Source organism: Gorilla gorilla, chromosome 18 (assembly GCF_029281585.2).
Source record: "Gorilla gorilla gorilla isolate KB3781 chromosome 18, NHGRI_mGorGor1-v2.1_pri, whole genome shotgun sequence".
NCBI lineage: Eukaryota > Metazoa > Chordata > Mammalia > Primates > Hominidae > Gorilla > Gorilla gorilla.
Genome location: NC_073242.2, coordinates 100,803,968 through 100,830,040, shown reverse-complemented (window position 1 = coordinate 100,830,040; position 26,073 = coordinate 100,803,968). Strand labels below are relative to the sequence as shown.

The window sequence follows — 26,073 nt, the reverse complement described above, 5'->3', positions numbered from 1 at the left end:
GAGCAGAGCAGATTTTCCCCTAAGAAGGATGGAAAGGGCCAGTGGCGAGGCAGTGTGGGAATTGCGTTTTCTTCCTTCCTTGAGAACGGGTGCTGGCAGTCCTTCAAAGGGAAAGAAGGATGTTCAGAGAAGTGCTTTTGAGTCGCCCCAACCTTAAGGGATGAGCAATTGGAGGGGGAAAAAGTGGTGCTGCTTTAAAATGTAAGCACCCAGACTCAAAAGAATACTTAATAGATGATTCCATGTATGTAAAATTCTGAAAAATGCAAACTAGTCTAAGTAGATGGGTGAATGCCTGGGGTAAGAGGGCCTGCACCAGGCTAGAGGAACCTTTTGGAGGGGGTAATAAGAAAGCTATATTTCCATTGGGGTGGCAATTTCATGGCCTAAAATCTAAACTCAAGGAATTTTACACTTCAAATGGATGCAGTTATTGCATGTAAATTGATACTGCAATAATTCGATTTTTGAAAAATGCAGGTACCCTCTTGCAGTAAGCACTGCTGGCTGCCCACCCAACCGCCCTTACCCCCTTTTTTGCTCCTGGAACTCTTGTGTCACAGGCCAATCCTGATGAGTCTACGTTGGTGAAGTGTGAGCCTCCCATTCTCCTTGCCAGTGATTGGCTTACAGGTAGGCACGTGACCCAGTTTTGCCCAATGCAATGTCGGGGAAGGGCTGCTGTGGGTACTTCTGGGAACATTTCCTTGCACTTAAGAGGGGTCCTTTCTGCAGCTGGACAGTGGTTGTATATGGATGTATGTGGATGTATGTAGTTGGATATGGTTGTATTTGGGTGCATGTGGTTGTATGTGGATGCATGTGGATGTTTGTGGGTGTATGTGGGTGCATGTGGTTGCATGTATATGTGGTTGTATGTGGATGTGTGTGGTTGAATGTGGATGTATGTGGTTGTATGTGGGTGCATGTGGTTGTATGTGAATGTATGTGGTTGTATGTGGGTATATATGGCTGTATGTGGGCACATGTGGTTGTATGTGGGTGCATGTAGATGTATGTGGGTGTGTGTGGTTGAATGTGGATGCATGTGGTTGTATGTAGATGTATGTGGGTATATGTGGATGTATGTGGATGCATGTGGGTGTATGTGGATGTGATGCCTGCCGCTGTGGCAGCCATCTTGCTAGCCGCCTGAGGATGAAGGTATTTTGAGGGCAGAGAACAGAACCAAGAGAACTGCAGGGAGGCAGAGCGGGAGCCCTGGCTTCCACCTGGAACAAACCCTAACCCTGGCCTTTCTGTTAGAAGCCTCTCATGGTAAGCTATGGCCCTCAGGCCAAGTATGGCTCAGGAGTTGTTTGTAAAGTTTTATAAGACGTGGCCACACCCACTCATTGACATACCACCCGTGGCTGCTTTTGTGCTACAGTGGCAGAGCTGAAGAGCTGTGGCAGAGACTGGATGGCCCACAAACCCTAACACACTTACCTTAATCTGTATTTTTAGAGAAAAAGCCTGCCAACCCTTGGTTTAAGCCCCCTTGAATCAGCATGGGCATCTATAGTGGCCATTCTTGGTGCCTCTCCCTGCTCCTCTATAACTAGGCTGTTGGCCATCCCTCAGCTGCTATGAAGTCAGACTGCTAACAGCTCAGCCCTGCCCCTGCATGAGAACTGCCCTCAGCCAGACCAGAGCTGCCCCTCTGGGGAAGTTCCACAGGTCCCCTCCTTGCCCAAAGAGGGGCAGCCTGCATCCACTGACTGATTGACACGGGTACATACAACAGACCAGCCCCCTTGCCTCAAAGTGGGACCCACTCTGTGGCACAGTCCACACTCCAGAGTCCCTATAAGCCTAGCCAAGGCGAGGCTCCAGTTGAGACCGCATCCTTGCACAGCACTATCCCCTGCCTTTTCCTGCTGCCCTTCTCTGGAGAGTTCTGCCTCAGTAAGCCACTTCCACTCAAATCTTTGTCTCAGGCACCCAACCTAAGGCAGCATCCCAACAATATACCCTGGGTGGAGCTGTGCCCTAATGCCTGTGCCACCATCATCATTCTTATTTATTTATTTATATGGTTTGTAAATATGGGGTCTTGTTATATTGCCCAGGCTGGTCTCAAACTCCTGACCTCAAGGGTCCTCCGCCTTGGCCTCCCAAAGTGCTGGGATTACAGACATGGGCCACGGAGTCCGGCCAGTACTCTTGAGCCCTTGACTGTGGTCACTGATTACCAGAGGTGTTTGACATGCACCTGTATATGAGTATGTGTGAGTGTATGTGTGTATGTGTATATGTGTGTGCATATATGAATGTATATATGTATACATGGATACGTGTAAATTATGTTATATGCAAATTATGTATGTTTATGTAAATTACTGATGTGAATTATAAATGTATATATGTGTGTAAATTATGTATATAACTTTTAAAAATTATGCCTTTGGATGGCTTTAGGTGGGGCATGGAGTCTCCTGTTCACCTGTCTTCAGCCTCCCTAGTGTCTTCAGCTGGGCTTGCCACTTGGTTACAATACCTGTTGGCCCCTGTGGGCATTTGAGGTCTCCACCCCTATCTTTGGTCATTGTTTGTCACTTCCTTCTTCCTTGGGTGACACACAAGAAAAGTCCCTGCTGTTCTCTTTGGTCAGCCCAAGTGCTGGGGGTGCAGGAGCTTTGAGGCCCCCACCTCACTCCAATCCTCAGCAGGATGCTCATGCCTGGGAGAGGCACAGGGACCCAGGGCCCCTCCCACACAGCTCTTTACCAGCGAGGCAGGGCTCACCTCTGCCATCTCGATTTTCCCATCTGAGTTTTTATCATACTTCTGCATGAACTCCTTCATCTTTTCTCCAAAGTTGTCACTCTTTGACATCTGTGGAAAGACAAAGGGGGCTGATTTTTGCTGCTGTATCTCATGTGAACCATGATCTCAGAGCAGGAAGCTTGGAAATCATTTGCATCCTGGGTAAGTGGGTGCAGAACCAAGTTGTGCTGATGCTCTGATTGATCAGAGCTGTGTTGTTTTCCTTTCCAGGTCCCCTTCAAATTAAGTCATCTCTTCTTCAAGGCTCAGTCATATAAATTTCAAAGGACACGTGGCCATGCTCCATACCAGGTAATCAAACATGCCCTGCTGCCTTTGAGATGGATTAAGCTACAACTCTATAGGAAGGGTTTGGACTTGTTCCCATCAATCAGATGTGAGAATTAAGGCCTCAACATTTTACTGAAGCAGGTTGTAATCAAACTGAACTTAATCCAGTGCCCCCTAATAGGTTCTAAGCACTTCATTACAGCAAGGTAGATTGCTCATTTTCTTCTTTAAAGACTAACTGGCAATTCCACAATATTTTCACTCTTGATTTGCATACCAGGAGGAACATGAGGAGGAGGTCATCATGTAGCCGAAGGGTAATTTAAACAGTCCACCCAATTATTCTGACTACTAGAAAGCAAAGAACTTAAAACATTCCTTCAAGCCCACAGCTGCCTATCTTAAATATAGACTTGAAGCTCTCGAACCTTCCCCTGATTTGAGATAGTGCTGATTAATTATTTGCATTAAGGAGCTCTTCCTTCTCCCTAATCAATGATGAGCCCACCTTGCATGGCTGATGTTTCTGCCTCACTCAGCTGATGACTTCCACATGAATTGTGTGCTCCCCAGGATTGGGCCAAGGGAAATCCTACCACTTCTGAGAGTTTCCTGAATCCCTCTGATTGCTTTTTACTTTTGGAATTAGTATCAATTTGTCAATATTTATTTATCAGTATTTATTTATATTTACAAAGGTACATAGTCTGATCCCAGGCACTTTTCACAAATGTGGCCATCTTATTTAAGTTGTACAGTAGCTCCTGTGGAGTTAGTAGCCCTTCCATTTGACACACTAATGGAGGCTGAGATGACTTCTCTAGAGGGCACCCAGTGAGTATAGCCAGAATTTGAACTCATGGCTTTTGCTTCCAAGGCCAATATTCTTTCTATCATATAACAGCTGTTCTGAGAACCAGTCCTGGATGACATCAGTTGGGATTGTTGACAGACTTGAAAAGTACCCAGATGACATCTGAGGACGGGAATGACTAAGAGAAGGATTCTAGATGCAAAGCACTTCATCAAAACACATTTCTCCGACTAGCCCATGATCCCAGAGTCAGTCCTGAAGCCCATGCTTTCTGTGATCCAGGCTTCATTATCCTAGGAGTTGATGGGAGAACTGTTGATAAACAAACCCATGAATCGCCTCCAACCCTTTAAGCCCATCACTTTGACCTTCTCATTGGGGCGCTCTGCCGAGCTTTGAACCAGGAGCTCACCGGTGGATTTGTGACTCATCTCCCAAATGCTCCCTGAAGAGCTGCAAATAAACAGTGGACTGGCCAACAGACACGCAGCAGGGGAGAGTAGAGACGCCTCCAGAGGACCCGAGGGAGCTGATGGGAGGGTGTGGGGCTGACTCCATGTACTCCGGAACCAGACATGGGAATCACAGCAGACTAGTTCCAATCACCTGAGCTTTGCAGTATTTCAAATACCTCCCCCAAAAGGCTTTAGCAAACTCAATAGTGCCATGTTGGCACCAGGGAAAGCAACACTCCTGTCACTAAGGGGCTGGGATGTGATCTGGAGTCACTTTGGGCAGGCTCAGAAGGTCGTGACACCACCACAAATGAGGCCAGCCAGTGCCGTCTGGTTCAGATACTGGCTGAGAGCAATCCTCAATTTTCCTCTAGTTCCTTGCTGGGGATTCTAGCCCATGTTGCTCTAGAACAGTGGTTCTCTTCTGAGGACGATTCTGCCCCCAATCTCCCACCAAGGGGACATTTGGCAATGTTTGGAGACATTTTTGATTGTCACAGCTTGAAGGAGGATGATAGTGGCATCTCATGGGTAGATCCAGGGATGCTGCTAAACTCCTACAATGCACAGGGCAGCCCCTACAACAAATTATTCAGCCTCAAATGCCAACAGTGCTGAGGCTGAGAAACTCTGGTCTAGAATCAGGGCACTTGAAACCTCCTGGGCATCCAATCTGGAATCATGACCCCTAAGCACCTTAGGGAAGCTATGGACTCTGTCCCTAGGGAAAAAAAAATACTACATATATATTAATATACGCATACGCAGACAAAGCTTTGCAGCTTTGCAGGAGGGTTCATCAACCCCTGGTGTCCACTCATGAATACCCCTCAATCCCAGACACCCAAGGATATTGAGATAGGGTACTCTTAGGGGACAGTCTATTTTTTATGCTTACAAATAAAATGCTGTGTCAAGACCAGCGATATGAGGCCTGCTTATGGCATACATAACTGGGACACAGCATGCTCAAAGTCATAGGTCAGGAAAATCCCAAACAATCGGAGACAGGGCTGGGCTTACCATGCCAGAGCCTTTTCTTGCCTTCTCCAGCTCTTGGAAAAAGTTTTCTAGCTCTTTACCTTCAATATACCCATTTCCTGTAAAAAGAGAGAGAAAAAATCAATCTCAGCACTAAATAGTAAGGGGGGCACGAGGTGGGCATGTTGGAGGCTTCGTGGAGAATGTCTTCTCCCAGCTGGCCAACAGGCAGGTGTCTAGGCCAGTGGAGCTAGGGGTGTGGGTCCAGCCCTCAGGGCATTTGCACCTAGAGATCCAAGATGAACAACGTACATTCAGCAGCTAGAAAATACTGGGAGGAACTAGCACAGGGTCCGAGAGGACAGAGGAGAGCAGAAGTTGGCAGCTTCCGAATCTGTCCTTAATGTCTGGGCAAGCACGAGGTGGCAGAGGTGTGACAGGTCGTCAGCAAGTGGCAGGACCTGGTCAGAGGCAGAACTGGGGTCCCTGGAGTTCAGAAGGTGTAGCGGGTTGGAGTGCTCCTCCAGAATGGGATCTTATTTGGAAACAGGGTCATTGCAGATGTCATTAGTTAAGATGAGTCATACTGGTTCAATGTAATGAGCCTTGATGTTTTGAACTGAGCCACTGTTCCACTTTGTGCCTGGTGCTCAGGGAGCTATCACCAAGTTTTAGATGTGGGCCCATTTCCCAAGAGCATCAATGGTCAGCCTGGGAGAGGCAGGCAGACAGGCAGCTGATGGCAGACAGTGAGGAACACAGGAGAGATCAGCAGGTGGCGCTGCAGGGCCCAGAAGGGACACTCCACACCCAGCCCTCGATTGTGGATGGAAAATGGCCTTCGCTGCTCTGGCTTCCCTCAAAGCAACTCCCCATCCATCTCCGGGAGGCCCTTATCACCGGAGGCTGGGGTAAAGGAGGGGCTGGTGCACACCCTTCTAGGATGACATTGGCACTGAGTGAATGGTCTGCTGTTTCTATGACCCTCTTGCAGCGGGTGGGGTGACTGGTCACCAAGCAAGGCTCATGCGGATGGGCATCGATAAATACATCGATAAAGACGTGGTTACCATGGCAACCATCACTTCTAACTTCTTATCAAACCACATCCTGTGAACATGAGGGGGCAGAGCCGAAGTGAGAGCCAGAGACCCTGCATCCTTCCTTATTCTACTCTTGCTACCATTCCTCACCACTACCGTGCCTCAGTTTCCCCCAATTTAAAGTGAGACAATACTTCTTTACCTTTCATCTGACCACAGACACTTGGGAAGCCATGCCTAGAGGAGGCTTCACCCCTCAGTGAAAAGAGACCTCAGGGAGACCTTGTTCTCCCTGAGCCTTGTACATTCAGATTTTCTAGGAGTTGAACAGGTAAGAGGTACCTGAGTAAGAGGTATAATATTAATAATTCTACAGCCTGCTCTATGACTGTCCATGTGATGTTGGGCAAGTCAATCTCTCTGAGCCTCAGTTTCTTTATCTCTAAAATGGGCATAACTATTTATGCCCTCTCTACTTTACAGAGTTATGGTGAGAGCTGTACAAGGTAATGTTGTGGAAGCACTCTGGAAGATGTAAAATCTCACATAAATGGAAGGAACAAATATTGCCTTCCATTTATACTCCCTCCTCTTAAGTTCCTCTAAATCAATTTATAGATGACAACCCGTTAGCCTGAAGAGTTCCAGCACCACTGCTTTCCTTAGAATACCGGTCCTCGAGCCAGGTGTGGTGGCTCACGCCTGTAATCCCAGCACTTTGGGAGGCTGAGGTGGGTGGATTGCTTGAGGCCAGGAGTTCAAGACCAGCCTGGTCAACATGGTGAAACCCCATCTCTACTAAAAATACAAAAATCAGCTGGGTGTGGTGGTGTGTGCCTGTAGTCCCAGCTACTTGGGAGGCTGAGGCACGAGAATTGCTTGAACCCAGGAGGCGGAGGTTGCAGTGAGGTGAGATTGTGCCACTGTACTCCAGCCTGGGTGACAAGGCGAGACTCTCTCTCTCAAAAAAAAAAAAAAAAAAAAAAAGGCCAGGCACTGTGGCTCACGTCTGTAATCCCAGCACTTTGGGAGGCTGAGGTGGGTGGATCACAGGTCAGGAGATTGAGACCATCCTGGCTAACACGGTGAAATCCCGCCTCTACTAAAAATACAAAAAATTAGCCGGGCGTGGTAGCGGGCGCCCGTAGTCCCAGCTACTTGGGAGGCTGAGGCAGGAGAATGGCGTGAACCTGGGAGGTGGAGCTTGCAGTGAGCCGAGATCGTGCCACTGCACTGCAGCCTGGGTGACAGAGTGAGATTCCATCTAAAAAAAAAAAAAAAAAAAGAGAGAGAGGGAAAAAAACAAAGAAAGAAAGAATACTGGTTCTCAGTTGAGGCTGTGTATTAGGATCACCTGGGAATATTTGAAAACAACATTGTTGCCTTGGCCCCATCCCCAGAATTTCTGATTTAATGGATGGGGGGAAGGGGGTGTTTTCAAAGCTCTGCAGGTGATTCTAAAGCTCGGAACAGTCAAGGCTTGGAACTGCTTCAGAGCAGCATGTCTCAAACTTTAGGGTACATAAAAAGTACCCAGGGATGTTATTAAAGTGGAGATTCTGATTCAGTAGGATTGGAGCATAATGGCGTGCTGTTCAAAGTGCAGTCTGTGGACCAGTAGCATTGGAACTACCTGGGTGCTTGTTAGGAATGCAGAATCCCAGGCCCACCTTGGACCTACTGAATCTTTCTCTGGGGGGTTGTGCCCAACGATCTATTGATCACAGTCTTGGTGATTCATCAGTGTGCTAAAATCTGAGATGCATTTGCTCAGTGGTTTTCAAATTTTGGTCTAGGCCAGACATACGAGTGTCACTTGGGGGCTTCTTAGAAATGCAAATTCTAAGGACTACAGAATCTGAGTCTCTGGGGATGGGGTGCAGAAGCCTGTGTTCTAACCAGCCCTTCAGCACACTCAAGATGTTGCGTCCAGTCGCTTCTAGTGCACCAGTCTGTGTAGCACTCGCAGTCCATAGATTAGAGAGGTCAAAGGAGGGAAGGTTCGCACCTTCCTCGTTAAGCTGCACCAGAATTTCCTTGTTAAGCTGCACCAGAATTTCCTCGTTAAGGAATTTCCTCGTTAAGCTGCACCAGAAGGCATCCAGGAGGCCAGGCCGCTTGTCGGTCTATCTGGAGTTCAGACTTATCGAAGGCAAACAGTCCTCTAACCTCCATCTGGAGCACCCTTTGGGACAGTCAAATCCTACCCTTTGGGGTAAGAAATTGGCTTCCCCAGGCTCTGCCCCAATATTAATCCTGCTTTGCTTGGTGCGCACCATTCCCAAAAAGCTTTCGGCTTCCCACCTCATCTGTTCTTTACGACCCTGCCAGGTAAGCAGTTATCAACCCCATCTTAGAAAGGAATCGGAGGGGGAAGGAGATTCAGCCACAGCTGACAGAGGTCCTGGCCTCCTTCTATTTGTCCCAGGGACAATGTCTGTCCATATCTGCATTTGTCCTGGCTTCTCTCTCTGTCACACACACACACTTCTTCCAGTGGCTTCTGGAAAAAAGAATAAGCCCCAGAGTGAAGAGCTACCAGCCACCAGCCACCAGCTGAATGCTTGGGCACTTGAATTTCAATCTGTGTTTCTGGGCTGTGCTGCTTTGGACCCGTGGCTCTGGAGCTGGGCTGGGTCCCCTGAACCTGTGGACATCTGGCAGCCTAATGCTGGGCTGAGTCCCAGGCATGAGGGAGGCCAGAAGGATAGGGCAGATTGGGTGAGAGGGGAGATAGTGGAGAGCCAACAAGGACAGGGGGAGGGCTGAAGCCAGAGGCCCCAGATGGGCCGGCTTGGCAAAGGAGGGCCTGGGATGCAATCCGCCGGCAGGCTGGGGCTGGAGAGGCACTGTTCTTGAAGAGCCTCAGGCCTGCTGTATTAATTCTGCCTCCTTTGGTTTTGGAATTGATTTCCCTGAGGGGTCTCCTTAGCCCTGGAAACCTCCCTCAGGGGCTTGGCTGGTAAAGCTGCTGAAGTCTGGAGGGGAATATACAAGCTGAACAGGGCACGGACAGCCGGCCCGGCTGGGCTGGTAGCTGCCCTGGCAATGCAGGGCTGGCATCTTGTTTGTGAAACGGGTCCCTTAGGCGGGCTCCCCCGGGGAGCCCCAGCTCTTCACAGACCGGCTGCTCCCCGCTGCTGGCTGGTGCAATCAGAGTCTGAGAAGCAGAGCCATAGCAGGCAAGAGCCCACCTGGAGGTACCCAGCGTAGAGCTGCTGCACGTGGACACTCCACAACCCAAGGACGCTGTTAGTGAAACAACTGGGGAGTTGGGGGTGGGAGCAGAGGCGGGTGGGGGGTGGGGGACATTTTCCAGGGCCTACCCCAGATGGGTCAGGCGGCTGTTCCCTGAGAGCCTCATATCCTGACATCATGCCACGCCCAGCTGAGAGGTATACAGACCCCCAGAGGTTCACTAACAGGGTTCAGAGAAAGCTCTCCTCTGACAACTTTAATCTTGGTTCCCAGTGTCAGACCCTGTTGATTTTAATGGGCCAAGACCCAATCGTTTTGATAAATGCTATGATTACCTTATAGCATTGTAACTGTTGTGTCATTTATATAAACACTTAATATACATCACATATTTTGTGATCCTATTTCAGCATGTGTTTCACTTTGGTATTGCAGGACCTCTCATGCAGCCGCCCAAGGCCAGTTGCCCAGGTTCCTGTTCATCTCTGAGAGGTGCTGCTGTTCTAAATTTCCTCCCCATTCCCTAAACCAGGGACAAACAAATGAGCAGTGACCCATGCCCTGGAAGAGCCTGCCTGGGCACTGCAGTCTGGCCCTGAGTGGTCCTCAGTGTTGTGTGGGCTTGGAGAAGACTTCTGCCAGGTCACTGGGTTTCAGAGGGCGAGGATGGGAGCCTGCGTAGAGCCATCCTCAGCCTTTTGTGGCCTCTGTTGTTATTTTCAAAATCCTCAGGGTCCACATAGATAAGGAACAGGACTCAGTCCCTGTGAGAGGCTTTGAGCACCCCCTACATCACCTGGGCCACTTGGAGGTGGACAGAAGCCCAGAAGAGTATAGGCAGATCCCCCCACCTGGAGACATATACATATTTCTTACAAGGGAAGAAAAGGTGTCTATCACATTGTTTTCTTCTTATATCTTTATTTATTTAGTTAGTTATTTTTTTAAAGATAGGGTCTGGCTCTGTTGCCCAGGCTGGAGTGCAGTGGTGCAATCATAGCTCACTGCAGCCTTGGACTTCCTGGGCTCAAGCCATCTTCCTGCCTCAGCCTCTCAAGTAGCTGGGACTACAGGCATACGCCACCACACCTGGTTAATTTTTAAATCTGTAGTGGGGGGAGGGGGGTCTCGAACTCCCGGCTTCAAGTGATCTTCCTGCCTCGGCCTCCCACGGTGCTGGGATTATAGGCCTGAGCCACTGTGCCTGGCCTCGCTTCTTATATCTTTATTGTTTTGCTGACTACACAGGAAATAGATGCTCTTGTAAAATTTTCAAGTGCTACGGAAATTAACTTGGAAAGTAAAAGAAAATCCCCTTTCATTTGGCTCATCCACTCTTCAGAGAGAGCCGCTATTATTCAGTTGTATTTTTCTAAATATCCTGAAACATACATATATCATTCATAATAAAAATGGGCTTATGTCATAATAGTGTTCTGCTACAGTTTTAAACAATATCTTAATAATACATCTTGGACATTTTTCCATGTCACTACAAAAGCTTCACTTCGCTCTATCATACTCCATCATAGGGATGACCATATTTATTTTTCTGTCCCCCAGTGAAGCACATTCTCCCCTCCACCCACTGAAATTGTTAGTATTTCCAAAGAACACTGTAATAGACATGTTTGCTCATATAACTTTCTGCGCACATACGAGTATATCTATGTAGGCTAGATTCTTGGAAGGGAGTAGGATGTTCAACTTGGCCCCATGAATGTCCGCTTGCCCCTGGAAGAGAACTCATCTTATCTTTACATTCTTAGTTGCTTTCAAAGGGGTAGCAAAAGCTAAGGCATTTCTCTTTGGAGCCACAACTTTGCTGCTCGCAGATGGTCAGTAAAATAGGAGCCTGGTGGCCTGTCTAATCAGAACCACAAATAAAGGACAGTGTGAACTCTGAACCGGGCATCCCTCAGCCACCTGGATCCTTTAGAGGGGGAAAGTTCCTGATACAGAAGTGTCCAGGAAGCAACAGAGCAATGGGCTCAGATACGTAAGGCCATGTCAGGGCCACTCGGAGCATGGAGGTGATGTTCGGAAGAGCCCTAGACCCCACCAGGGTCATTGGGTGGGCTTGGCTGTCATCTTCCCTACCTCAGCCTTTGAGAGACAACGTTGGAACCCTCCCAAACGCATGCTCTTGGCTGACTGCTGAGGCAGAGTTGGTGGAGTGGTATTGCGGACTAGGAGACCAGATTCCTGGTTCCCCCTTCACCTCTTCCTGCTTTGCTGTGTGATCTTGTGAAAAGAATTTTGCCTCTTTGAGTCCTAGTTTCTCACTCTCCAAACATACACTTCTTCCTTTCTCTACCACAAAGCTAATAAGAATTTTGAAAATAATCCAACTCTTTAGGGTGATGGTGGCTTTTTCTGTTTTGGAATGGGCTAAGGGTCCTCCTGCCCCCATCCTCCCTCTCGTTGGGATTCAGCTGCCTCCTAAGGTCTCTTTGTCTTTGTTTACTACCAGCCAGCATCCAGAAGGGGTGGGGAGGTGGCTCCAAGCCTCTGGGGGCTGTGGTTAATTGGGCTCCAGCGAGCCCACTCCAGGGACCTGGAGAGCTGCAAGGGAGAGTTCTCTCAGGTGTTTTTAAGAGTGTGAGTGGTGGGGGGTACTCTTAGAATTGGGAAGAAACCCCATGTTGAAAACGGAAACCAGAATTGGTAGGAGAGAGGCCTAAACAGGGCTGGGAGTGCCTCAGGCACAGCGGTGTTGGGCTCACCTGCAGCCTTTGGGTGTTCAGGAGGGGAGGAAGGTCGCCCAAAGCCTAATTCTGGATCCTTTTGTGGAATTCCGATTTGGCTGTATACATATCTTCCTAAGTCACCTCTCTCTCATCTCTGGTATTTTAATCCCCATTGCCCTCCTTCTCTGTCGGGTCCATGGCCTTTCCTTGGGACCTCCCTGAGCCTGTGATGTAGAGATGGCAGTGGAAGTCTGATGGACAAGGAAGAAGGTGCAAGCATCAAGCTCCCCCTTCACCCCGGAGCAGGAGGGAGCCAGAGGCACAATGTCTTTAGGAGGCTTTGAAGATCATGGGTTTGGTGGTAGCTTAACTACACTCTAGCCAAGCCAAGGACCCCATTTTGGGATACACGAAACTGCCCATCACCCCCAAGGGTGGGTTGGGGGCTTTTCTTTGGGGGGATGGGAGGGAGACTTATACCTATCATCATGGAAAAAAACGCTCTTCCAAACCAAGCAGGTGTTCAGGAACCAGAGTGGGAGAATAAACGCTGGCCAGGAACCAGCCCCACCAGTAACTTGCTCCATGACCTCGGAAAAGTCAACCCCTGTGTCTGTTTCCTCATCTGTATAAGGGGAGTCATGGTCTGCCCAGCAGCCTCACACCTTGAGAAGGTGCAATTGTGCTTAAGTACAATGTCTCAGATCAACGTAAGGATCTGCGTGGTTATGGACAGTGCTCTTGCTTGTCCCTCTGAGAATGGGGGAAAGTAGAACTGTAGAGTCCTCTGTTTATAGCTGACTCATCTACCAGGAAGCCAGTGGTGTAACCTTGGCTGCTTGGTAACTCCTTGAATCATGCAAGTCTGGTGCAGATAAACTGGCAGGAGCCTCGTTAGGGAATGTGCATGTCATCTGGAATACTAAAAGGCTGCACTTCTCTTAGGAGAGCACTTTGTACCAAGGGAATTTTATGGCAGGAGCTGGGGATTGGAAACACAATCCCTCCTTAGCCCCATTTTACAGATTTAACAATCTACCCACTTCCGTCAGTAATTCATAGGCAGATCACAGTCCTAACTCAGGTATTCAAATGCCTAGTCCCCTACCCCTCTAGCTTTCTCAGTTGGCTCCAAGGAAACAAAATTTCACCCATTAGCATCCCCAGACATTAACCCCTGCCTCCCCATAGCACTCTGGGCAGAGGATCTCTGTTCAGCCACCTCCACACCCTGCCAAGGCGAGGAAGGGAGGAGGGAAGAATGGAGTGAGGCACACCTGATGCCCCTCTGTTTTCCATCCCCCTTGCTCTCAGACCCCAGGATAAACTCCCTGTCATCCCACACAGATCTGGGACAGGGGGCCTGAATGACAGGTGTCAGAGCCCACAAGGCTGAGCCTGGCCCCCTGGGGGGCTGTGCAGTGCAGTGGTTAAGAACTTGTCTTCTGGAGACAGCATCTGTCTTAGCCTTTCCTGTTGGCCTCCTTTTGGGGTCAGCCCCTCCAGGAGCCATTAGCTACCCCAGGGGAGGGTAGCTACAGACACCACAAAATGTCTGAGATGCCAGGATATTTTGGATGCTCATCTTAGCCAGGTCTGTGCGTAGAGAGGGAAATCAGATCACTTATTTTTTCGGAGTAACAGAAACAGAGTCTCTAGTGATATCAAAAGCCTCTAAAGGGGGACCACCCTTTATGCCTAAGTCAGACCACCACAGACACTTGGAATCCCAGTGCTGGGGGCTACCTCCAAAGGTCATTTGGTCTGGCCCTTGCTTTTTGGGTGAGTCAGTGTCAAGACCACACAGAGCAAAGGGTTAGTCACTGAGGCACTTAGGGTGGTGCCTCCCCCTACCCAGAGATGAAGTCACCAAGAGCACCCAGGATTATCACTGTGAGGGAACAGGTCTGGGACTGGCACCCCAACGCTGCCCGCCACCACACCCACTGCTGCTGTGTTGGGAAACCTACATGCCCATGGCGGCTGGAAAATGGACAAAGGAAGCAGGGGGGTGTTAAGGGCCCCCAATGCCATTTTCCACTCCTGCTCCCAGCCAATCAAGCTGGGGAGGCCACGTTTCCCTTCAGGATCCCCTAATTTATCCCAGCCTCCCCCAGGGTAAGGGGGCTAACCTAGCATTCAACAAAAGGGGAAGAGGAGGAAAGAAATGAGTGGTCTTCTGAGACCTGTGGCTGGAGCAGCTGAAGGCAGGGGAGGTGGGGGAGATGGCAGGGGGAACCTGGAGGCCTTCCCAGCCCAGGCCACCTCTCTGAGAAAGCTCCCACTTGCTCAGAATAAAGGTGCAAATGCGGGTGGGCTCTGGGTCATCTATGTTAGGGAAGAAAGTTACTGACAGTTGTGCCCAGAGCAGCCGGATGTCTCCCAAACCCGGGACCCCTACCCCAGCAGGCTCTGCGACCAGACTACCTCCTGAGGGCAAACGTACACCTGCCCGCATTCAGCGCCGCCCCCTGCCCCCTTCACCGCAGGTCCCCTGGGTGCCAATGGCACAGAAGTTGGGAGCTTTACTGACCGTCTGCGTCAAAGTGCTTCCATATTTCCAGGAACTGGGACGCCGTCAGCTCGGCCAGGTGCAGGTAAGGGGGCTGCTGCTGCGGGCCAGCCATGGCGAGCCGCTCGGAGACCTCAGCCTGCACCGCTCCCGCTCCGCGCCGGCTGGGCTCTGGCACTCGCGCTGGGGCTGTGCGCCACGCTGCCCTTATATACGCTCTGGAGCCTGCGCCTGCGCCAGGCCGCCAGCAGGGGGCGCGCGCGCTCAGGGAATCCGACCGGGGCGCGGCGCGGCGGGGGCGGCGGCGCGAGAGGCTCGGCCCGGACTCCTAGAGGGCCCTTACCTCTGCGCTGAGACGCCTCGGCGCTGGGCCAGGGACACCCGGAGGATTTTCGGTGAAAATGAGGGAGAGGCTGCCCTTGCCTTCCCTCCCGACCGTCTTGAGTACATCCACCACTTATTATTGCTGGCAGTAGCAATAATAATAACAGCAGTAACAACACTAATAGTAATACTAACACAAACTTGACAAATATTTAGCACTCGGGCTTCGGAGTTCACTAGGTCTCTGTCGTGCCTCCTCTCTTCTGATCCTTCCACAGCAGGAAGAGCTGGGACCACTTTTCTGATGAGGTACTTGTGACTTAAGATGATTAAGTGACTGGCCCAGCAAATTAGTGGCAGGGCTAGAATTTGAACTCAGCACTCTTTCCACGCCGCACGTGGCTCCTTCATGGGGCTCAGTCTTGCAGAGCAGCCAAGAGTTCTCAAGGCTTTAGTGGGGAGCAGCTGGAATCAGCAGTGCCCCGGGAGGATTCCGATGGAAGTGGCATGGGGTGGGGGTGGGGGGCTTCCACTGTCTGTTTGGGTCCTGGTATATCCGTCCCCTCGGAGCCTCCCTCCACCCCCTGGTACCTGCCTCACGCTGGCCATGCTCTGGGGGGCTTTTAGACATTTAGCCAGGGGGTGGCAGAACTAGATCAACCCGTACCAGGTCTTAACCACGCCCACCTAGGGACATCGTGGGAATGTGCCTGCTCCAGTGGACAGAGAACAACTTCCAACTCTGTCTTGGGGATGTTCTGAGCTGGTCTCAGAGAAAATAGACGCAGCTACTGAGCGCACATCCTGAGGGCAGCAGACAGGACTCCCCAGCAGGGAGCTGGGCCCTCTCCCCATTCTCTCCTGCGGTCTGAGCCCTTAGGGGTCTGTCCTGGCCTTGTGGTAAGGTAAGACACCTTACCCACAGAGTGACAGCATCATCCCTCCTTTCTCCCCTCTCCTGCCACGGAGTGACTGAGACACGAATTGGCGATCTTTAACATGTGCTAATGAGTGTTAGCTGAACCACCTTCCAAGAGGAGAGTGAAAGGCAAGGGGGTAAGTGAGAATGAAAAGGAGGTCGCTGGGGGAGAGGGGAACCCAGGAGAGGAGACAGAGAGAGGGTTGTCCCTTGGAGAGAGGGCCAAGCCCAGAGCAAGTCTCAAAGGGGCAATAGAGAATGCAGGTTCCAAAACCACTTGTTCTTTGCCTAGGGTGAATGTGTTTAGAGTTACTTGCAGGAACAGATTGGGGGGAGAAGTCATCAAAAGCTGGCTTTAGAGGTACCCATCCACCTTGCTGAGAGATTCGCCAAAGCCCCTAGGGAGGCAGGATGACTCAATGGTTAACAGTAGGCACTCAAGAATCAGGCTGCTTGGGTGCGAATCCCAGAATAAGCTGTGTGACCTTGAGCAAATTATATAACCTGTCTCTGCCTCAGTTTTTCTCTTCTGCAAAATGGGCATGTGGGCATACACCTTTTAGAATTGTTGGCTGGGTGCGGTGGCTCATGCCTGTAATCCTAGCACTTTGGGAGGCCGAGGTGGGCAGATCACGAGGTTAAGAGATTGAGATCATCCTGGCCAACATGGTGAAACCCAGTCTCTACTAAAAAAAAAAAAAAATACAAAATTAGCCAGGCGTGGCGGTGCATGCTTGTAATCCCAGCTACTTGGGAGGCTGAGGCAGGAGAATCGCTTGAACCCGGGAGGCGGAAAGGTTGCAGTGAGCCAAGATCGCACCACTGCACTCCAGCCTGGGCGACAGAGCGAGACTCTGTCTCTAATAATAGTAATAATAATAATAATATAATTGTTCTGAGGATTAAATGAGTTAGGGCTCCTGCTGCCCTTCATGGAGCCAGTGATCAGTGGTTGGCTTGGCAAGAAATTTCTCAGTCAGCATCACCTCCCCTGGGGTAGCTAATGAATGGATCCTGGAGGGGCTGACCCCAACGGGAGGCCAACGGGAAAGGCTAAGACAGATACTGTCTCCAGAACACAAGTTCTTAACCACTGCGCTGCACAGCCCCCCACGGGGCCAGGCTCAGCCCTGTGGGCTCTGACACCTGTCATTCAGGCCCCTGTCCCAAATCTGTGTTGGGTGAGAGAGCTCATCCCTGCTTCTCCAAGAAGCAAAGCCAGTGTCCTCGTGCTACTTTGGTTTTCCTGGTGAGGAGTAAAGAGTGAAGCTCCTACTTCCTGCTTTCCAGAGCTGTTGAGATCAGGGGGACATGGTTCTGGGTATGACAGTAGGGTGGCCACAGTGACCTTTAAACTGTCTACTGGGACAGTCTTGCCTCTTTCATTTCAGATGCACAGTTGGTCTGTTTCTGGGAGGCCCATTCCTGGAGGACTGAGGAGCCCAAGCTGGTGCGTTTGTGGTTTATCTCCAAGTTGAGTCCTGCAGAAACAGCCACATTGAGCAGTTACAAGTTCCTGCCCTGGAGTCAGATAGATATGGGCTCAAAACCCTCTTGCTGGTTGTGAGGCCTTGGGCAAAGCTATTTAACCTCTTTGAACCTTTCTAAAAATCAAGGTAATTAGTTTCACAAAGTCAGTGAAAGGACCAAAAAGAATGTAATCAAGGGGTTAGCTAGCAAGAACCCCAGCAGCCGTAAGTGCTTAATTAATAGGCAGGTATTCTTACCAATGCAAGGATGTGAGGAGGGATTTTTCTTGTTGTTCTGAAATAGTGGCAGTTAGGCCACGTCTGGAATCACAGCAATCAGATGCCTTGTGTCTTCCTGGCTTGCTCAGCCTGCCCGCCACCACCCACCAAGGCCAGGGATTATCAGGGGAGATGTCTGGGTGCGGGAGAGAGGAGCATTGGCCTTCTGGGAGTGCAGCATTTGTGGCTGTCCTGAAGTCAAGTTTTGTTGGAGGAACCCCCAGAAATCCCCTCCAGGTTGTGGGGGATTTCAGCAGCAAGGAGGAACTGGAGATGTCACCTGGCTCCAGAGTGGGCTGGGGTGAGCAGTGTTCTGGAGTTTGGGCCACATATGGAGTTGGGACTGGCACTTGCTTCTGACTCAGAGCTGTCTGATGGCCTATGAAAGCAGCCTAGACTGCCCTGTCCTGCGTGTAGAAGGAAGATGGGAGCCACCATGGTTCTCTGCAGCCCTTGGGGGTTGCTATGGCTCCTGGGAAAGGTGCATATAGTTTAAAGAGGGGGCCGAAGCCAGATACCTGCTGGTGTTTATGATATCCTCGGTGTTTAGGAAGCTAGAGTGGAGCTGAAGACCGCTCCAAAAAACCTTCACTCCGCTATGCACAGGCCCTCAAATTCCTCAGAGACCAGCAGCGGGAGCCAAAGCCTGGGATGCTCCTACAACCTGCAAGGGACCAGAGAGGTAGGAAGACCTCCCTCCCCTCATCTCTCCTTGCAGCTCCCTCTGCCCTACCAGGAGGGGATGTCTTAGAGCCAGCCATCCCTTCTCTCCAGGCTCAGCTCCAGACCCAAGCTCCTTGTCCAGTTTGCAATGGGAAAGGAGAAGAGCTTTGCGTTGGAGAAGAGACTGGAGTCTTAGCTGGACTGGTCCAAGTTTCAATAACCAAATGTGTGAGGAGAAACATGGACTCAGATAAGAAATCATTCAGAGATAGGAAAGAGAGGTTCGATGAGCGTATTTTAAAGCAGTGATGGTAAAGACGGAACATTTATGAGCACATTTCCGTGAATTGAGGCTCTTGTAAGTAATTTCAGATGTCTGGGGTTCTGCTTCCCTTCCAGGACTTCCCCTCGAGTTTTATTACAATAATGATAATGATGATGATGACGACAATGATGGCGATAACCATGAAGATACCTTTAAATGCCTTTACAGAGGGTTTTGATGTGTCTTGCTTTGTTTGGTCCTCACAACTCCCCTATCAGGTGTGCAATGCAAGAATTTGACCCATTCCAAAGATAGGGAAATCAAGGCTCAGAGAGATTAACACCCAACCAAGACCTGGGAGGGGTGGGGTATCAAGAACACTTTGTCCCCTCCAGTTTCCATGGTATATGGAGTCTTTGTGGACCAGGTGCCAAGCTCCTGGGCACTATGTATAAAGTTCTTCCCGGACCCTGGCCACTGGAGCCACAGGGCCCCTCCCAGCATTAAGGAGTAATGCCAAGCCCACTGTTTACCCACCAGTTCTCTGATGGCTGGTTCCTCCCTCCACCAGAAGGGCAAATTGGGGACCACCTTCACTTTCGCATCCCCAGCCCACCAGCTCATTTGAGTGCTGTGATCTGACACCAAGGATTGGCAGGGAGACTTGCCCAACTGTCCCTCTGCCCCAGGACCCTAGAATCACTCCCTCAAGAAGGGAGGGAGGCTTGGTGACTGAAGTGGTGACATGTCAGAGGACAGATGACAAACAACTTTCCAGCCAGGATCCACTGGGCTTCGGTAATTGGCTGAGCTCCTTAGAGCACCTGGTGTTATTTTGGAGCACTTCAAAGGAAAAAATACGAAGCCTGACCTGGTACCTCCCTATGCCTAGAAGTGTTTCTTCCAGATATTGCTTCTTTGGTTTTTATAATGGTCAGGCCTGGCTACCGGAGTGCCGGAGAGCTGGCCTTGCTTCCCAGAAGGGAGGATGAAAGGGATGCAGGAGCCCAGCAGTTTCCATGGAAACGGACTGAGGTGGTGGAGAAAATAGAGAAACCAGAGGAACCCAGAGGTGGAAGCAGGACTTGTGAATAACCCGGTCTGAAACTTGAGATCTATGGACAGCTTCCTCTGTGCAAAGGATTTGGGTCACCAGGATAGCAACAGGAGGTGAAATAGCAGTAGCTGGGGGCTGTTGGGTGATCCTCCCTCCGCAAGCAGGGACACAGGGGCTGAGGGCTCAGGCTCCAGAATTCCACAGGCCCCTTTCAGCTCCTGGATCTGCTGTTTATCGGCAGTTCTACTATGTGTTGGCTTTGTAATCCTGGGTAAGGTGTTTACGCTCTCTGAGCTTGTATTTCCTCATTGGTAAAATGGGGATAATCCTAGTAACTGCCTCACAGGCTTTGTGAGCATTAAGAGAGGTAATGCATGTTAAGGGTGATGTAAGGCCTGGAACAAAATAAGCGTTCAAATGTTATTACAGGGGAGAAAACCGAAGGCAAGTGATGGTGAGTTTAATCCAAATGAGTGCAACCCATCTCCACCCTGGCCAAAGCAACTGGTTCAGGTATAGGCAATGAGACTTCATATCCCAGAATGCAAAGGAGCTACTGGGACCTCTTGTCTATTTGCAGACAGTCTGGTGTGAAGCTGTGAGGTCTGGAATCACTGCAGCTATCTTGACACCATGAGTGCAGAGCCTGGAGTGAGGGAAATGGGAGAGAGCACAGAGTAGACACTGAGGTTGAAGCCAATGTTGCAAAAGGCAGAGCAGAGAGACTGCAAGAAGTCAGGTCACAAGTGACATCATTTGAACTACTGGATCAAGCTGAGCCTGAAGTACCTTTGGACTTCTCAGTTGCACGAGTCAATATATACCCTTTAGTGTTCAAGCCCATTTATGTTAGGTTTTCTTTCATTTGCAACCAAAAAGACCTGACTGATAATCCATGAAGAGGACAGTTGTCCTCATGGGAGCTGGAAACAGGCAACCTTTTGGAACCAAATTTCTCTGTCCCTCTTTCTCTTAGAGCACAGGGCCACTCCTTCACAGATTGTCTCTGTGTGCACTGTGCCTCTATTTTCTTCTCTCCCTCCCAGCAGGCATCCTTACAACCTTGCCCTTTACAGTCACTAGCCACAACTTGTCCCCAAGACTCCTCTACCTTCCATTTCCCCTGACAGCCTTGCCTCTGTCTGCATATTCCAGACTCCCGAGAGAAGAATCTGGTTGGTCTAGCTTATCTTTTCATGTGAAGCCATTCAAATCATCGGCTGCTGTCCTGCCTTGCAAGGCCGCCTAGGGTTGGACACCCATCTCTTAGTCCAATCAGCTGTGGCTGGGGACAAGTCTCAGGAGGGCAGTGGGCAGCACAGAGAGGGGCCTATTTCCCTTAGGGACATCTATGGGCATGGTGAAAGTAACTGACACCTCTAGTGTTGGGTGCTCAACACAGAAAATTCAAACAAGCTGCGGAACATGTTTGCTTTAACATTGGGTGAAAAAAAACATTCGGACAAATGAATTCAAATATAAAAGGGAGAGTCTGGGGGAAGGGTGTCATCTAAAACAGGAGTTGGCAAACTTTTTTTTTGTAATGGGCTAAATAGGAATTTTTTTTGAGGGGGGGTGCTTCGTGGGCCGTAGGTTCTCTGTCTCAACTACTCAACCCTGGTATTATAGTGCAAAAGCAGCTATAGATAATATGTAAACAGAGCAATATGACTCTGTTCCAATAATACTTCTTTTAGTAGTAGTAGTAATAATAATAATAAAAACTTGGTGGGCCTAATTTGGCCTGTGGGACATAGTTTACTGGCCCTCATCTAGTAAATGAATTCTAGGTTCTCTCTAATCCTAATGAAACCTATGTAGAAGGATTGGTGTAATGATTCCATAAAATAATCTATGCAAATTACCTAGCACAGTGATTGGCACAGGGTCGATGGTGTTGGCTGTTTTTGTTCTCTTTTTTGTCGAGTGGGCTCTCGGAATAACTGGGTTCCAGATCCACCAATGTGCTTGGCTAATCTAGAAGAGTCCCTTCATCTTCTCTGAGCTGAGCTGGAAGTTGATCACATCACTCCATATAGTGAGATGGGATTTCTAAGGAAAGGAGGTGGAGGAGGAAGAGAAAGGTGCAGGCAAGGAGGACAAAAGGAAATGTAGCGTGCATGAGTCCAGATCCACAGGGCGTCCGTGTGAGGCGGGCTTGGCTCTGCCTGGGGGCCTGGCAGGGAGCCCTGGGCTTGATTTGCAAACAAATTTGCTCTATTTCCTGCCAGAACAGGACTTCCAGGTGGCCAGGAATTTGGACTCCTTTACTAAGGATGGGAAAAATGTCCCTAGAGGGACAGTGTCCCACTTCCAGGATTCCCCAGAATGCAGCAGGAATGTGAGAATGAGATGTTCAAAGATAAGGGCTGCATTTCATTCACTCATGAATTCATTACAAATTTTATTCATTCATGCTGTGTAAAAAATATTGATTAGCCAGCTACTTTGTGCCAGGCACTGTACTAGGGCCTAGAGATTTGGTGGTTAGCAAAACAGAAATGATTCCTCCTTTCAGGAGTTTAAAGTCCAGTGAGGGAGACAGACATTGATCAAACCACACAATCACACATATAAGTGAAAACAGAGTGAATATCAGGGAGCGACCGTATCTAGCATGAGTAGGAAGCCATCCTGAGAGTGAACTAACCAGGAGGAGGGAGGAGGTGAGCATTCCTGGATTTAAACCCCATGCACCAAGGCTCCGTGCTGGCAGAGCTGTAAGAAAGCCAGAGGGATGGGAGATCAGTGGGACGAGGGGGTGCATGGTGGAGGTGACCCTGGAGAGGTTGGCAGGGCCAGACGCTAGAGCACTGGGAGCTATCAAAGGGCTTTCTGCCAGCAACAAACATAACCAGGATTATGGTCTCCCTCTGGCTCCTGTGTAGGGGGTGACTAGTGAGGAGTCTAAGTGGACACAGGGAAACCTATCAGGTGACTCCTGAGACTGTCTGGGAAACACGGCCATACCTGGGCCTCCAGAGGGGCAGTGGTCACGGAGCAAAGTGATCAGGAACTTTGTAGGCAGAAAATAGGATTTGGCCATGAGTTGGATATGGACAGTGAGGGAGAGGGCGATTCCCAGTTGGTATTGGCACCTGGGAGAAAAGCAGACACTGACTGAGATGGGCGATGCTGGCAGAGGACTAGATTTGAGAAGGATACACCCTGCATTTGTTGGATGTGTTGAGTTTCAGTGGTCTTTGAATCAATCTACTGTGGACAAATGTTTGTATCCCTTCAAAATTCAGATGTTGAAAGCCTAACCCCTGATACGATGGTATTCAGAGTGGGGTCTTTGGGGCATGATTAGATCATGAGGGTGGAGCCCTCATGAATAGGCTTAATGCCCTTATAAAAAGAGGAAAAGGCCGGGCGTGGTGGCTCACGCCTGTAATCCCAGCACTTTGGGAGGCCGAGGTGGGCGGATCACAAGGTCAGGAGTTCAAGACCAGCCTGGCCAACATGGTGAAATCCCATCTCTACTAAAAATACAAAAATTAGCTCGGCTTGTTGGCGCACGCCTATAGTCCCAGCTACTCAGGAGGCTGAGGCAGGTGAATCGCTTGAAGCTGGGAGGCGGAGGTTGCAGTGAGCTGAGATCATGCCACTGCCCTCAAACCTGGCAACAGAGCTAGATTCCGTCTCAAAAAAAAAAAAAAAAAAAGGAAGAGACACAGGATCTCTTTCTGTGCCCTCTGCCATATGAAGATACATGAAGACGGTCATCTGCAAACTAGGAAGTGGATATTCACCAGACACTGGATCTGCTGGCATCTTGAAATTGGACTTCCCAGCCTCCAAAACTGTGGGAAATAAGTTTGTGTTGTTTGAGCTACCCAGTCTATGGTATATTTGTTATAGAAGTCTGAGCTGACTACAACATCATCTAAGGGAATGCATAGACCAGGCAGGGGGATTTATGGACCCGGAGTCTGGAGGAGAGGTCTGGGCTAGAGAGGTAAATTTGAGAACCCCTGGGTGTTGAAACTGCACCTGGCCTAGCCTTACACACTTGGCTGGTTTTACCTCGGGGGTCCTCGGGTGCTATCTCCAAGCCCATTTCCCACTGCTCCCATGCCCAGTAGCCACTCAGGGCAGAGGCAATGGCTCCAAGGTTGAAGGTGTCCGTAGCTTTGCTCTTCAAGTTTCAGATCCATGAGTCTCACTAAAAGAGAAAGTAGTTCCTTCTAAGATGGACATGTTGGCTAGAACCATAAATGGGTAAGTTTAAGATATTTCTTCACCCCATCTGCCCTTCCCTTGAGGAAGATCAGATCAATTACAGTAAAACAAAGGAACGATATTTTCTTTGCACGTCTAACGGAGTGAATCTGTGACCCTACTGTTCCCAGTCTTATTTGTCTCCCCAGCTAGAATGGAGGTAGGTAGGACCTTGTCTACCTTGTCTATTTTGCTCATCACTTTTCTTCTCAGCTTGCAGCACCATTCATGGCCCATATGCACTCAAGGGATAATTGTTTTGTTTTGTTTTTGTTTGTTTTTTGTTTTGTTTTGTTTTTTTGAGATGGAGTCTTGCGTTGTCGCCAGGCTGGAGTGCAGTGGTGTGATCTTGGCTCACTGCAACCTCTGCCTCCTGGGTTCAAGTGATCCTCCTGCCTCAGCCTCCCAAGTAGCTGGGACTACAGGTTTGTGCCACCACGTCCAGCTAATTTTTTGTACTTTTAGTAGGGACAGGGTTTCACCATGTTGGCCAGGATGGTCTTGATCTCTTGACCTTGTGATCTGCCCGCCTCGGCCTCTCAAAGTGCTGGGATTACAGGCATGAGCCACCGTGCCCAGCCGAGATAATTGTTGAATGAATGAAAGACTGAATGAAGATCACAGGAGTGGAAAAGGATGTTTCTGTGTATAGAGTCGAGACCCTTCTGGAAGCTCTAGAAATGACCCCTTGCACGCACCAGGACAGCTCAGCTCCTGTTAAGCAAGTGCCTGGCAGCAAGCCCACTTGGGCTGCCGTCCGGAGGACAGCTGCTTGCCCTGCTGGGGGTCTCAGCACCGTCTGGTCAGGAGGAGCTGCCTGCCTCATAGCTGCCCCCTGAGCTGCCTTCCTGAGCACGTCAGTGGGAATCCCCTGACAGGCAGGCCACAGGAGGGGGCAAGTGGTGAGCAGGCCGAGCCCGGAAGAAGCCAAACTGGGGTGCTTCCTGGAGTCTGCAGATTGGCCGTCATTGCCGATGGTCTGATACGAGAGCCAGAAGCCTGGGCCCAGCTCAGCCCACCAGGTAGAAGATCAAGAGGGAAGAGAGGAAGACAGAGGTGGAGGGTAGGAAGGAGAAAGGCATAGTGATTTTCGAGGGACTGCAGAGCCAGTTAGTGACACCTGGGTCTCCTGGGTCTCCCACTCACAGTAGATGCCAATGATACCTGCCAAGATCCCCTCTGACAATCGTGCACCATTCCCCGGCTGCTGTGGGTGTTGGGTGCCAAGGCTCAGACCTGGACCATTCTCCGGAGAATTGTCACCTTGCACAGAGGTGCTCCTCCCACCCCAACCATGGGACAATCCATAGCCAATTACTGATATATAAGAGGTATAGAGGCTGAGCGCCTTGCCTTGAGGTGGGGAAACCCTGCAGTACCCTTCATGCCCCAGAGCTCCCCATGGGATCTGGCTGGGGCCAGACTTCAGCAGAACCTGCATCTCTACTTCTTCCTTGCCCAGCCTTCTCCTATGTCTCTTTACATACTTTAGAGCCCTTCTATGATAACACAACTGCACAAAACTTTTCCAACAGACCCAAGACATTCTCTCAGGCTAAAATTTGTCTCTCACCACTTGCTGAAGCCCTAACCCTTCATTTAGAACCCAAGTTTCTGAAGCTTCCAGAAACATGCATTTTCACATACAGGCAGGTGCCCCTACATCTCTCCACATCAGTGGCATGCCAACAAAGCGTTCTGACACCACCCTTTATCCACTGTATGAACTTGGACTAACACTTTGACTTCTCGGAGTTTCTATTTCTGCATCCAAAGACCTGGAATCCTAATACAGTCTTGCAGAATGGCTGTCAGACAGGGAGAGGCAGGGGTGCTCGGTGACAAAGAACCTGGCTTTAGAGTCACACACAGACCCACCCAGCTCTGTGACCTTCGGTGTTGTGAGCTTCTCTGGCCTCCGTTTTCTCATCCATGAAGTGAAGTTAATAATAGCACTGGAGCCGTAGGTGCCTGAGCACATTGGTTGCGTGCAAAGCACTTCACACGGAGCCTGGCCCACTTAGTGAATACGAGCCAGAGAGCTTAGCTCTCGCCTGGCACAGACTAAGTACTCAGTAAGAAGTGAGTATTTTATTTTTATTAATGGGAATGATATGTGT

At 49.9% G+C, this 26,073-nt stretch overlaps 1 protein-coding gene and 1 long non-coding RNA gene across 3 annotated transcripts in view; one reads left to right on the top strand and one right to left on the bottom strand.

The window, feature by feature from the left end:
• Positions 1-14,944, bottom strand: part of CALB2 (calbindin 2) — a 28,997-nt gene extending 14,053 nt beyond the window's left edge. For both annotated transcript variants that reach the window (XM_019012871.4, XM_019012872.4), the window contains exons 1-3: positions 14,775-14,944; positions 5,353-5,429; positions 2,749-2,838 (exon numbers count right to left, since the gene is read on the bottom strand). In XM_019012871.4, coding sequence (XP_018868416.1) covers positions 2,749-2,838; positions 5,353-5,429; positions 14,775-14,868 — 261 coding nt within the window. In that variant the 5' untranslated portion in view covers positions 14,869-14,944. The remainder of the gene's footprint in view (positions 1-2,748; positions 2,839-5,352; positions 5,430-14,774) is intronic.
• LOC109023735 (uncharacterized) lies at positions 361-5,359 on the top strand. Its single transcript, XR_002003228.3, has 3 exons — positions 361-633; positions 3,001-3,081; positions 3,965-5,359. It is a non-coding gene; the product is annotated as an uncharacterized lncRNA (long non-coding RNA).
• Positions 14,945-26,073: the final 11,129 nt, after the last annotated feature.